Raw genomic sequence first — 10,666 nt, forward strand, 5'->3', positions numbered from 1 at the left:
CATATATCCCTACAGACAACCTAAATATTAGCGGTATTAACGTTCTACATAAGCTACTCTACTAGCTGAAATCAACGTGCCGTAATTCTCATGTAAAAGTTTTTGTTTTACTTACTTAATTTCAACCAACCAGATTAAAAACTTAATTATATTTAGCTATCTGGTGCGGTCCTGTTAATAGAGATAACTGAAACTCCGCTCGATAACTTCTTGTGCAACTTTCGTTAAGAATCTCAGTGCACTGAAACGCCAAGCTATAGAGACAATAATAATTGCTAAGCATAGTTTTCGCCAATTGAAGAAAGTTGTGGGTATCAAATGCAGCACCTGCGCGACGGACCACAAGTCTCAGTTAAACAAAAGGCATGGAGTGCACGGATAGCACCTATTAGGCATCGCCAGATTCCATGATTGCCAATCAGGCCAAGGAAAATCTAATGGACCGTGCGCTTATCTCGGTATCCGATACGCTTTGTCTTCAGCCAGGTGTTAACAGAGATTCAACCGATGGCTAGTATACCTTAATGAGGAGCGAGATACGCTGAACAATTGATACAAGCCGAACACAAGTCCTAAGCCCTATGTTTAGCTACACATATATACATATATAGCTAAGCTGGTCCGGCTACATACATTAAATGTATAGTTAGCTTAGTACATCTACAGCTGTAACCTACCTTATATTTGTAGCTTCTTCAGAGTTCTGTCAGTAATCGTGCCAGTTAGTTATCATGCAAACGCAGATTGAACCCCCAACAACAACGCGCCGCACCCAGCACAACTCGAAATAACCCTCCTAAATAAAGCATCCGTGAACAAGGTTCCCTTCATGATTGCTGGGCTCCCCGCAGTTCCTCGGAGATCAGCCACGCGCTAGAACAAACGCACGGAGAATTCTAATCAGCCAGTCAATTCTCGTTCGTCTAAGATCAGACTGTTCTGCGCTCCCGACTCCGGCCCCCGCTCCCTTTCTTCTTCACTCGGGCCTAGGTAGCCGTGTGACAGATAAGCAAAGAACAAGCAAATTAAAATACATTTCTGCATCAGCTAGCAAGGTGCCCAGCATGGAAGGAAAAGCTTGATAGCAGACAAGTGGATGGGCCACTGGGATTTGCAGTGATTGGATTGTCAGACAGGTGAAATGCGGCCATCTGCCTTCTGTCAAGCCAATACGATGAAGAGCTACGCCAGCGTTATAAAGGTTATCATGATGATTTAACATATTGTTAGGCTACTTTCGGAAAAAACCCAGCCCAATTGCTAACGCACAAATAATTCAGGCCTTCCTGCCAATAATTTTTACTTTATTATTTACAAAACAGCCTTCGTACTACAATAGTACTTCGGCTTACGTGTGAATATATCTCATTCAGGATTTTTTGTCGCGCAATTTCTATGCGCAGGCCATATTCATTTTTAACATTAATATTCTTCTACTACACATCTTACATTGTTGTGACGATACGGTAATTGTTGTGTATCATCAGGAAATTATTGCTATTGTACTCTAATAATCTGTAGCTGTATTGAGATAATAACGATACTATTAACAACAAACATTCGTCTGTCTTGAAAATAGCACAACAAATTATTAATTCGGCTTTTGCCTGTTTATTGGCCTGTTAAGCTAATTTTTAACAGTAATGAGAAGAGGACCTAATCAGATCCGTACTTTCTTCTAGCGTCTATTGTTTGTGGATTCGTGCTAACCGGCTTTGCAATAGACGTAAACAGCGAACCCCTTTGTAGAAAACAAGCACCGCCAGAGACCATAAACTTCATTACATTTCTCATATTTTACGATCCCCTAAACTAGCCAGTTTACAGCAAAAGTTTGATATCAGAATTACCTTACATAAAACTACTATACTATTATTCTACTATACTGCCTACCTACCTACCTACCTACCTACCTAAACAATAGCCGTAAAAGAGTAGGATAGACACACTTTGAGATCTAAGTTACAGTACAACTATTGCAACATAACCCGCATAACTGTCTGGGCGCCATTTCTTTAGGCTGTGGCGGAAGAACCAATTCGGCCTATGACCTACATGATGCTAAATCTAGAAATGAACGATACCTTTATGTAAACAATGAAAACCTAGTAGCTAATATGCGGTAACTGCACTCAGCTTATTCACTTCGAACTACTGTAAACGCGTACAAATAACTTTTCCATGTTTGCCGAAACAACTTTCCGAATGCGTAACTGTCCTATCTAGGTCGTCCTTTTTTAATAGCAATACCGTAAACAATGTATCGTCAACAAAAAGGACAGACGTAACCTTAAATTTAACCTAAAACGAAAAAAATGGACGAATCTGTTACGCTGCATCGAAAAACGTACGTTTTGGAAAAACTCCCGCGTAAATGTGCACGAACGCTTCAATTAGAAACCTATAATTTCCTATTGTAGGGAGGGAGAGAAGCTTTTCGCTTTCAATTATTTCTATAACACGCTACGTTGGGCTCAAAAACGTTTGTTCTGTTACATGATCCCGTTCGAAACCAACCGGGACTGCTTGAAAATTTTAATATATTTTTCTTCAAAAGCACGAATCATATTTGGGCGTAGGTGTTGTATCTTGGGTGTGGTGTCCGCGCGCTCCCGGTGGAACGCCGAGGACCCAGCTTAGTGACCTGTTTTCTGGTTAGAGCTGCTTTTTTTCAGTGTTTTCGTAAAGGATTAAACTTTAGTGAGAAACCCGTCAAGTATCTTGTTAAGTTTGCTGGTAACTTGTTGTATGTCGTACTTTAACAGCTGAAGAGATTCACTCTCTTTTCCGATCTCATTATCGAGCTGTTCCAGTTGTTCCTGTAGAGGCGACAAGGCTTCTTCAGCACGGCTAGAATCGAACAACGAGAGCTTGAGTTAGTATCGGCATTTACGTAGGTACGACGCGACGACCGACTAGAATAGGGGTACAGGGTAAAAATGACCTAAAAAGCGACTTATTCCTTTGATTGATTTGCCAAAATGTATGGTCTATTCGCTTAGATCGCAGCCGGTCATCTACTCAGAGTTTACGCCGATGGTTTGTTATGCATTGGCAAAACAATACGATTACTCAATTTCAAGCTGTTTACATCATTAACAGTCATATTGACGGTAGGCAAATATGTTCTCGCAGGACATGTCGAACTGCTGAATCGCTTGAAACAATGCCAATTGGACTAGTGTCGACATTTCAACAAAATTTACACGAGTGGTGCGCCACTGATCGACGCCAATCGTTTTGCCACAGATTAAGAAAGACCTGGAAATTGCCACGCTGGCCTCTCAGTCATTCTTAATATACTATTTCTATTAATTTATTGTTATTAAATAATAACAATATCCTCTATCTGAGCAAAGTCTGTCAGGCGTGACCATATCAAACAGACAATAGTACACCTGCGAACAATGTCATCTTTGCGGAGACGTAAGATTAAGTAGGCAATGTCTGAGTATCTGTTGTATTTTTACAATTTGGTGTATACCAAATAAGATCACCAAAAAGCCTTCTATCCGAAAGCTATATCCTTTCCCGTCCATTGTGATATGTACAGTTCTAAACTGTCACCAGTAAACAATCATTTCTCGAGCTGTATTATATAGATATACATATAACAATAGGCTTTGTAGAAGCTGTACGTCTGCTACAGTATAAAAGCGTACGGTATACATGAACAGTAAAGACGTATGGTCTCAAACGCTTGCCTCATCTGGCGACGAAATTCTCTGTTGCACCGGTGGTGTTCTTCTTTCCAGCCGCTGAGTTCCGTAAGCATCGAGTCGAGGTCTTCATATAGTAGGTCTAACAAACGACCCATCGGAAGTGCGCCTCGGGAGACGCCTTGAATGTGCTCGCGAATTCGTTCAATTGTATTGAAATCCCTCGCGGAATATGCACTCTCCTGGTTTATTTGTTTACAACACAGGGTGGGCAAATGTTGATTCATTCATCTGTTTTCTGACTAAGGCAGTTTTTATAATCGCAAGTTGAATTATCTAAAAGTTGGGCTTTTTAAGTGTTATTTTTTTTTACTTTTAAGTGTTAGATGAGTTTGAATTTAGAGCTTCCTGGGCCAGACAGAGAACTGCGACTTAGTAAACTGAACAAATCTTCTTCTCTACTTTTACTGTCATCATTTATCTGCTGACTGACAATAATTATTCTGCTATAAAACATAAGTAAATTGAATTAATGCATCATTCGATGAACCTTAGCTATTAGTCAGCGTACTACCAACATCATCAGTACATTGCCAGGTCCTGTCTGCCTCTAATTTATAAGCCGCACACAATGTGCACTTTGTCGTGGCATACAAATCATTGATTCGACCCTCGCGAACACTTACTTCCGGGACATGGAAACAATTTCAATCATCTTAATTACATATCAATTAATTGAATAGGCCAATTCTATTTTTTTGCTGTCAACTGGCATAGTTATCAATTACTAACCTTGACAAGTGGACTCTGAATTCGGCTTCCCGATCCACTACCGCCCCTGTCCAACTGTTCTTTAGTCTCCAGGAGCTGCTTGACTAGCACCCCTTCTGGTTCTTCAGCAGCGGCTTCGTCAGGGGCCGTGGGGACACCGTCATGAAGTTCACTAATGCCATCTTCTTCATTTATCTGCACATTGAAGAAAGTCAGCGAAATTATCATCATTTGCACAAGCTAACCGAAACTTCAAAATATATTTATCATTATGCTATGTATAAAAATGGTAAAATTTTTATTTGATTTCTAACTTATACTACAGTATGCTTAAATAGAAAATCTCGAGTTCGCGAGAGGCGGTTCTCTTGATCACAAGCTCTACCTATCAAGATATCGCACTCCTACCATACTCCTCCTATCTTAGCAGTTGACCACGTTTCTGCTTATTTCTCCCCTTTAATCTCCCAATTTCTATACACAACTTAAATAACAAGTGTTTTGAGCTTGCTATTCAATGCTGCCTTTAAGTATTTCGTCGGACGCCTGGCTCCTTTTCCACAGGAGGAACGTGTGTTTACACTTGGTTTCGGACCTTGACCACAGCACGCCCTCGCGGACTCCCAGAGCAATCTCTGACTCACACGTGTCGCAGTGATACCACTCAGAGGCACAAGAAGTACCCACCTGTACAAAAGTATCGTCTTCCTCTTTGTCTTCCTTTGTGGGGGCGTCGACGATAACATTGGCCAAAGCCCGCGCCGTCGTTGGCCGAACGGTCGGTTCTTCGCCGAGGCCCTCAGCCCCACTACCTCGAAGAGAGGAGAGTGGCCTTCGCCGAGAGGTACCCGGCCGGGCAGAACGCAACAGAGCTCTAGCCGCTGCCAGATCGTTCTCGGTTGGCGCAGGAGCGTCATTAGGTACGTCGTTCTCATCGGCAGTTATGGGACTGTTAGCGCTCGAAATCGCTAATGGCTCCGGAAGGTCGCCGTTTTCAGCTGCACGACCCGCATGACCTTCGCCCAGTAATTCGCCGCCAACGCTTGCCAGAGTGGGAGGTCGTGGCTCGTGCTTAATTTCGATTGAATTGTCCTCACTCTGAAAAAGGGGCAACGATGATGATGATGATGATGATGATGATCACGGTGTTTATATAAGTCAAACACAGGCTCATTTAGACGGGCAGACCAGTAGACATTTCATTTGATAATAAACGTATCCTTAAAAACACCATAAAACGTTGTATTAGTTGTTATTTAGAAAACAACAAAAAAAAGAAGTTTCATTTTTTCGCCATGCCTTTATAACATACGGAGATGATTATAATTTCGTCTGACAGAATTTATTATAAGAAGTAATTGTTCCATTGTTTATAGAGCAGGAATAAAACTTTAGGTACATACACCAACTTCGGGTAAACGTAAGATCAGCCAGAATAACCAAGTATATCCCGTAGTTACTCACCTTGAGCTCGTTTTTTTCTGCTTCTAAGTTGTCGCTCATAAGGCAGTTATTACCTGCGCGTCCGTCAGGCATCAGTGGCCGTTCGTGCTGGTTCTCGAGGGGATCATCCGAGGCTTCTGAAGGTCGAGGGGATTTCTTGCGGTGGCTAGATGAAGATCTCTTTCGACTACTTTTTGAGCTACTACTTTTGTCTTTCGTGGACGAATCCTTTGTGTCAGCATCTACTTTTGAGCTATCTTTGTCTCTGGATTGTCGACTGGAGTCGTCATGTTTTGATTTTTCTCTTCCAGGTTCCATGGCACTTTTATCCTTGGATCTCGTCAACTGCAAATACGGCTTACGTTAAACGAGAAGGCGTAAAATGTTGGCTGTGGCAAGCACGGTTCATGAGTAGACTGAGTTTTGCTTTTTATAGACAGAGTATGCATTTTGCCATTATACTTTAATCCACGATGGCCCGTACTTCCTACGACAACATATAAACTTAATTTTAATTAGCGGTGAAATCAAAACTGTATTTCTTTTACATACCGTACTTTGAGACTGTATTTGTTTCATGGGATATTTAGCTATATTTTTTGGGATTAAATATATATTGTATTGCGGACGGCTTAAAGGTTTGGCCAAATAAGGAATATTTTTCTCGAAAACGTTGCGCTTTAAAGTAGGTCGAAGCTGTTAACAGTTCGTGCAGTGCCTCATAGTCTACGGAAAAACCCATATGGCAATACGCTTTGTAACCCACACTCTTTCTCTGTATGATGAAGTCGGTTGTGTCTCCATTGCGTTATTCGGTAGGAAATAAACGGAGGGACGTGCGGCGACGTAAACATTTCAAAAATCACCTTTTCTTTTTTTTCTTTTTTAATACTGCCGACGCTTCCACTGGCGTTTAAGGTGCCGCGATTTTTGGCCTTGTTGTCACGTTCCCTGTTTGGTTTCTCGCCAGCGAGCACCCGCCGAACAGCGTCTTTGGTGTCGTTGTTCTTCTGGACAACCTTTGCCAAGGTCTGTAAAAGCTCGTTGGTTTTCTCAGGCTCGTGTCCAGCAACAATCTTCGATGGTCTAACTGAAAGAGAGGCGCCACTAGCAAACACTGAAATACGGTATAAAAAGAATGATGACTAAGTCAAATACGAGAAATTGTTAGGTATTCTAAATTCTTATAGGTATAAATACGTAGGTCCTTTACCTACGAAGGCCATCGGATGGGCCAAATAAAAGATAAATCCTTCGTATATAGCAGCAAAGAACCGTTAGTTACTTATCTGTGCTATACGATAGGATACTGCATATTCACCTGTCTTCACGAACATTTGTCTCTTACTAGAAATTTTGGTAACAATAGATCTGTATTACTGATATTCTACATTGTCAAGCTACAAAAAAGCATTCGCTCAGGCGCAAGAAAATTTCTTTATTATATGCGTATCTTTATTTCTAAGACATTTGTGGTAATCACAAAAGTTACTTTAGGCGAACGAAATAAGGTAAATTATTGATTTTGTTTTCGTGGAAGTAGGTCGAAGATGCTTTATTCATGTTTTCATAGAAATACGTAGAAGAGTTTTTGGTCTTTTTCCTAATTCAACTTGAAGATGCACAGTGGTTAGCAATAATTAGTTAGCTGTAACTTACCAACAGCGTCAATAATCTTTTGAAGAAAGCTTACTTTCGCCTCTTTTTCCTGCAACGAAAAAAATCCGATTGCAAATGTAATTCTATCACTTGGACTAAAACAGAAAAGTAGAACTCTCAGATAAACAATAAAAAAGAACACATTAAGTGTTTTCTTTATGAATTGGAAAATGTTTAAATTTAACAATGAAACGTTAATTTTTTTAAAATTTTATTGTATTAAATCAAAAAACAATTTCAAATTTTGGGATAATGATGACGTATTGTCATTAATAGCCGGTGAGGTGTATTTTTTGGTCGAATTTAATTCAAAATAATATTTACAATGTATTTCGCAGATCTCAATCGCATTTAATCAAATAGCTTCTATCGATCGCGTTTCAAATCATGGGCAAAAGCAAAATAACCAAAAAAATGTAAGTGATTTTCTGTCAGAAATCATTTTAGCCTATTCATGACCCTTTCAGGCTACCTTGACATTTTCCGAGTTGAGTTCCTCGGCTTGGTAGAGTCCCTCGAATGCCTTTGTAGTTCTGATCACCTGTAATTAAAACAGTTGTGTCGTACCCTTAACAGCCTATCAAAGACATAGAGGAAAATTCTATATGATGTAGAACATATGTCTGTGGACGATTCACGTAGCACTGGGTCTTTACACAATAATACATGTTTCCCCAGTAACATACCCAAACTACTTACATTGTGGACTATGTCGTGTAGGAACCTGAACGGAGGTTTTTTGAGTAGTTTTTCCGTAAGTTGCGGCTTTTTGATTATGGCACCGAGTAGCTCCTGGGTCTTTTTCACCGTTCGTACACTTACTTCATCAGCCATCGTTACTCGAGCGCTGTTCTCAATCTGCTTGTCAAAAGTCTAGGCAACAACCATGAACGTCAAGATAGAGAAATTTTTTAAAAAGTTAACTTTTTGTAGTTATTATCTACATACATATGGCCTGAAATAGTATTGAAATAAGACGAACATTTTCCGTAGATAACTCAAACAGCTGTTTCAACAAACAAATATATTAATCCGTAGGCGTAGTAAATATCTATTGAATGACAGTCGCCCTTCCACGTAGAATATTCGCATTCACATTAACATCTATATAAAATTCTACGTATTAACTATATAGTAACAGTCTGAATTGTTATTACTCAGAAACGTCCTGCACTAAACCATTGACAAATGTGAGTAGATCATAGCAACGCTTAACAGTAAAGTCGAACGAAAAGCTTCTCCATTTATCCGGGTTACGAGGTGTAGTCCTTGTCCATGGGAAAATAATGAGTGTCATTTCAGTAAAAGTGGTATAAAGATGGTTCTGAGCGGCTTTGCGAAATAACACGCGTGAAAGCAAAAGCTATAATTGTCACTAAAAATTGAAAATAATTTAAATCGATCTGACGATTTTGGGCTTAACTTACTAAATAGCCAATCACTTTAGACTATTTTTAACGTAGTAATTGTTGTATAAAGTTAAGCTTTAGAAATGCACGTTTTTTATCACCGTTTGCATACTGTGAACGTCTAAAAAACAACCTTCAAACAATCTGCGGGATGTATTCACTCCATCCACATCTAATTTTAAACAGTTTTACACCAAACCTGGTCAAAGTACGTTGCGCAATGGTAAAAAATATTACATTGTAGTATTAACTTATACGCCTACAATTTATTGCTTATTCGATAAAATTGTGTAACTATACGTTAAGGGAATACAATTTTCTACTGCGTGAAACGACCCAACGCAGTGACAGTAACCCGGCGTGAGTTCGGCGAAATGTTATTTATTGTCTGTGAACGAGTCGATCCGTTGCCATGGTATCCATTGTCGGCATGGATGAAGCAGAGTATAGTTTACTCTATGAGTTGTAGCCCGGGAGGTGTCGGCGCGAAAAGCAATGCAGCAGAACAGCCAACGTTTGTCAATCTACAATTGACAGGCCTATGCTTTACGCGGCTCTTTTTTTGAATTGCTAAAATCGAACCCTTAGCTAGCAGTTCTGAACGAACTAAGGGTAAATAACGACTATTGACTCGCCGTCTCTGTTAGATGCCAGACAACTGCAAAGTCATTCGTTAGTTCAATGTGTATGTATATGTAATAAATATCTATCAAGTGATTGTCAATAGACTTTTGCTTCACCTGATGTAAAAAATAATAAAAAGTAAGCAATTATCTAAATATCTATGCACGCACAATAAATTACATCAGCGCTAAATATAATTGGCTATTGGGAGCACATAACACAACTTGATACAACGATGGACATGGCTCAACGCATCGGAATTACCTCAGAAAGAGATGGCTAGCTTTCTTTGATTTGCTTTAACTGTGTGTTGGCCTTATAAATTCAAATTGCTAGCTTCGTAGAGAACATTTTTAATTTACTTTGATCAAGCTAGAAGCTGTTAAACGATGGGAAGCAATTAAGAAAATAATAAGCCGAAGCAGAAAGCTGCGTCAGATCAATGTTGAAATGTTACTGATGTATGCCGTGTCGCGCGTTTTAAACATATGATACCGGAAACACGCTGCGTGCAGCAATGCCCAATACCGGAATCCAAATGTAAAATTCAAAATATCGATTAGCTATCAAGTACCAACCTAAGATCGGTACGAAAGGAAATGAGACAAGCAAGAGCAATAAAAAAACAACACACTTTTGTCTAAGTAGAAATTCTCGTATAAATAATATAAGATATTGCTTTTTATTAGTCCATGAACAAATTTGTAACCTAACTGTGAAGCGAATTAAGATTACCTTTTATTGTTACTTGTTGATACAATGTTAAGTAAAATTTCTAAAAAAAAAATTTTTATCGGTGATGTGCTGTGATTCCACACGCGAAGATCCGTGCTTTTCTACAACACTGCTTCAAAAGTCATCAACAGATCAATCGATTGCACTAAAAAATTCATTGATGTCATAAAAGCGTTATTCTACTAAATTTCAGCTTTTTGCTCTAGTGTAACCCAATGTAGTGAAATTATTTTCCATAAATACTTGATGATGAGTCAAACTGTCGTTCAGTAGACTTTCATATTAATTCTGATAACTTGAAACTATATATTAAAGTAAAGATGGTATTTTTTAAACCACTAGATATATAACGTGATATTGTGCCTG

The 10,666-nt window shown here is 39.3% G+C and overlaps 2 protein-coding genes across 13 annotated transcripts in view; both read right to left on the minus strand.

The window, feature by feature from the left end:
- LOC111249575 (uncharacterized) overlaps nt 1-1,412 on the minus strand; it is a 38,082-nt gene extending 36,670 nt beyond the window's left edge. For both annotated transcript variants that reach the window (XM_022803589.2, XM_086988876.1), the window contains exon 1: nt 678-1,412. The gene's annotated coding sequence lies outside the window, so the exon portion shown is untranslated. The remainder of the gene's footprint in view (nt 1-677) is intronic.
- Nucleotides 1,413-1,586: 174 nt separating this feature from the next.
- IFT54 (intraflagellar transport 54) lies at nt 1,587-9,386 on the minus strand. 11 transcript variants are annotated; one of them, XM_086988872.1, is made up of 11 exons: nt 9,255-9,340; nt 8,749-8,800; nt 8,232-8,405; nt 8,005-8,073; nt 7,533-7,581; nt 6,740-6,990; nt 5,895-6,218; nt 5,118-5,528; nt 4,452-4,625; nt 3,705-3,901; nt 1,587-2,850 (listed from the first exon to the last, which is right to left on the minus strand). In XM_086988872.1, exons 3-11 carry the CDS (start codon nt 8,364-8,366, stop codon nt 2,691-2,693), a joined length of 1,770 nt encoding a protein of 589 aa, XP_086844998.1. In that variant the 5' UTR covers nt 8,367-8,405; nt 8,749-8,800; nt 9,255-9,340; the 3' UTR covers nt 1,587-2,690. The 11 variants fall into 11 exon arrangements, with proteins under 11 accessions (XP_086844998.1, XP_086844996.1, XP_086844995.1 ...); XM_086988870.1 differs by having other exon boundaries at nt 9,075-9,289; XM_086988869.1 differs by having other exon boundaries at nt 8,690-8,800; nt 9,075-9,289.
- Between the last annotated feature and the right edge of the window lie 1,280 nt (nt 9,387-10,666).

The sequence above is a fragment of the Varroa destructor genome, unplaced genomic scaffold, assembly GCF_002443255.2.
Source record: "Varroa destructor unplaced genomic scaffold, Vdes_3.0 BEIS01000004.1, whole genome shotgun sequence".
Lineage (NCBI taxonomy): Eukaryota > Metazoa > Arthropoda > Arachnida > Mesostigmata > Varroidae > Varroa > Varroa destructor.

Coding starts and splice junctions, on each gene's coding strand:
- IFT54 (XM_022804865.2), bottom strand. CDS start 8,829: ATGACACTCATTATTTTCCCATGGACAAGGACTACACCTCGTAACCCG. Junction 8,074..8,231: donor TACACGACATAGTCCACAAT/GTAAGTAGTTTG, acceptor TTTTAATTACAG/GTGATCAGAACTACAAAGGC. Junction 5,529..5,894: donor CAGAAAAAAACGAGCTCAAG/GTGAGTAACTAC, acceptor CCCCTTTTTCAG/AGTGAGGACAATTCAATCGA.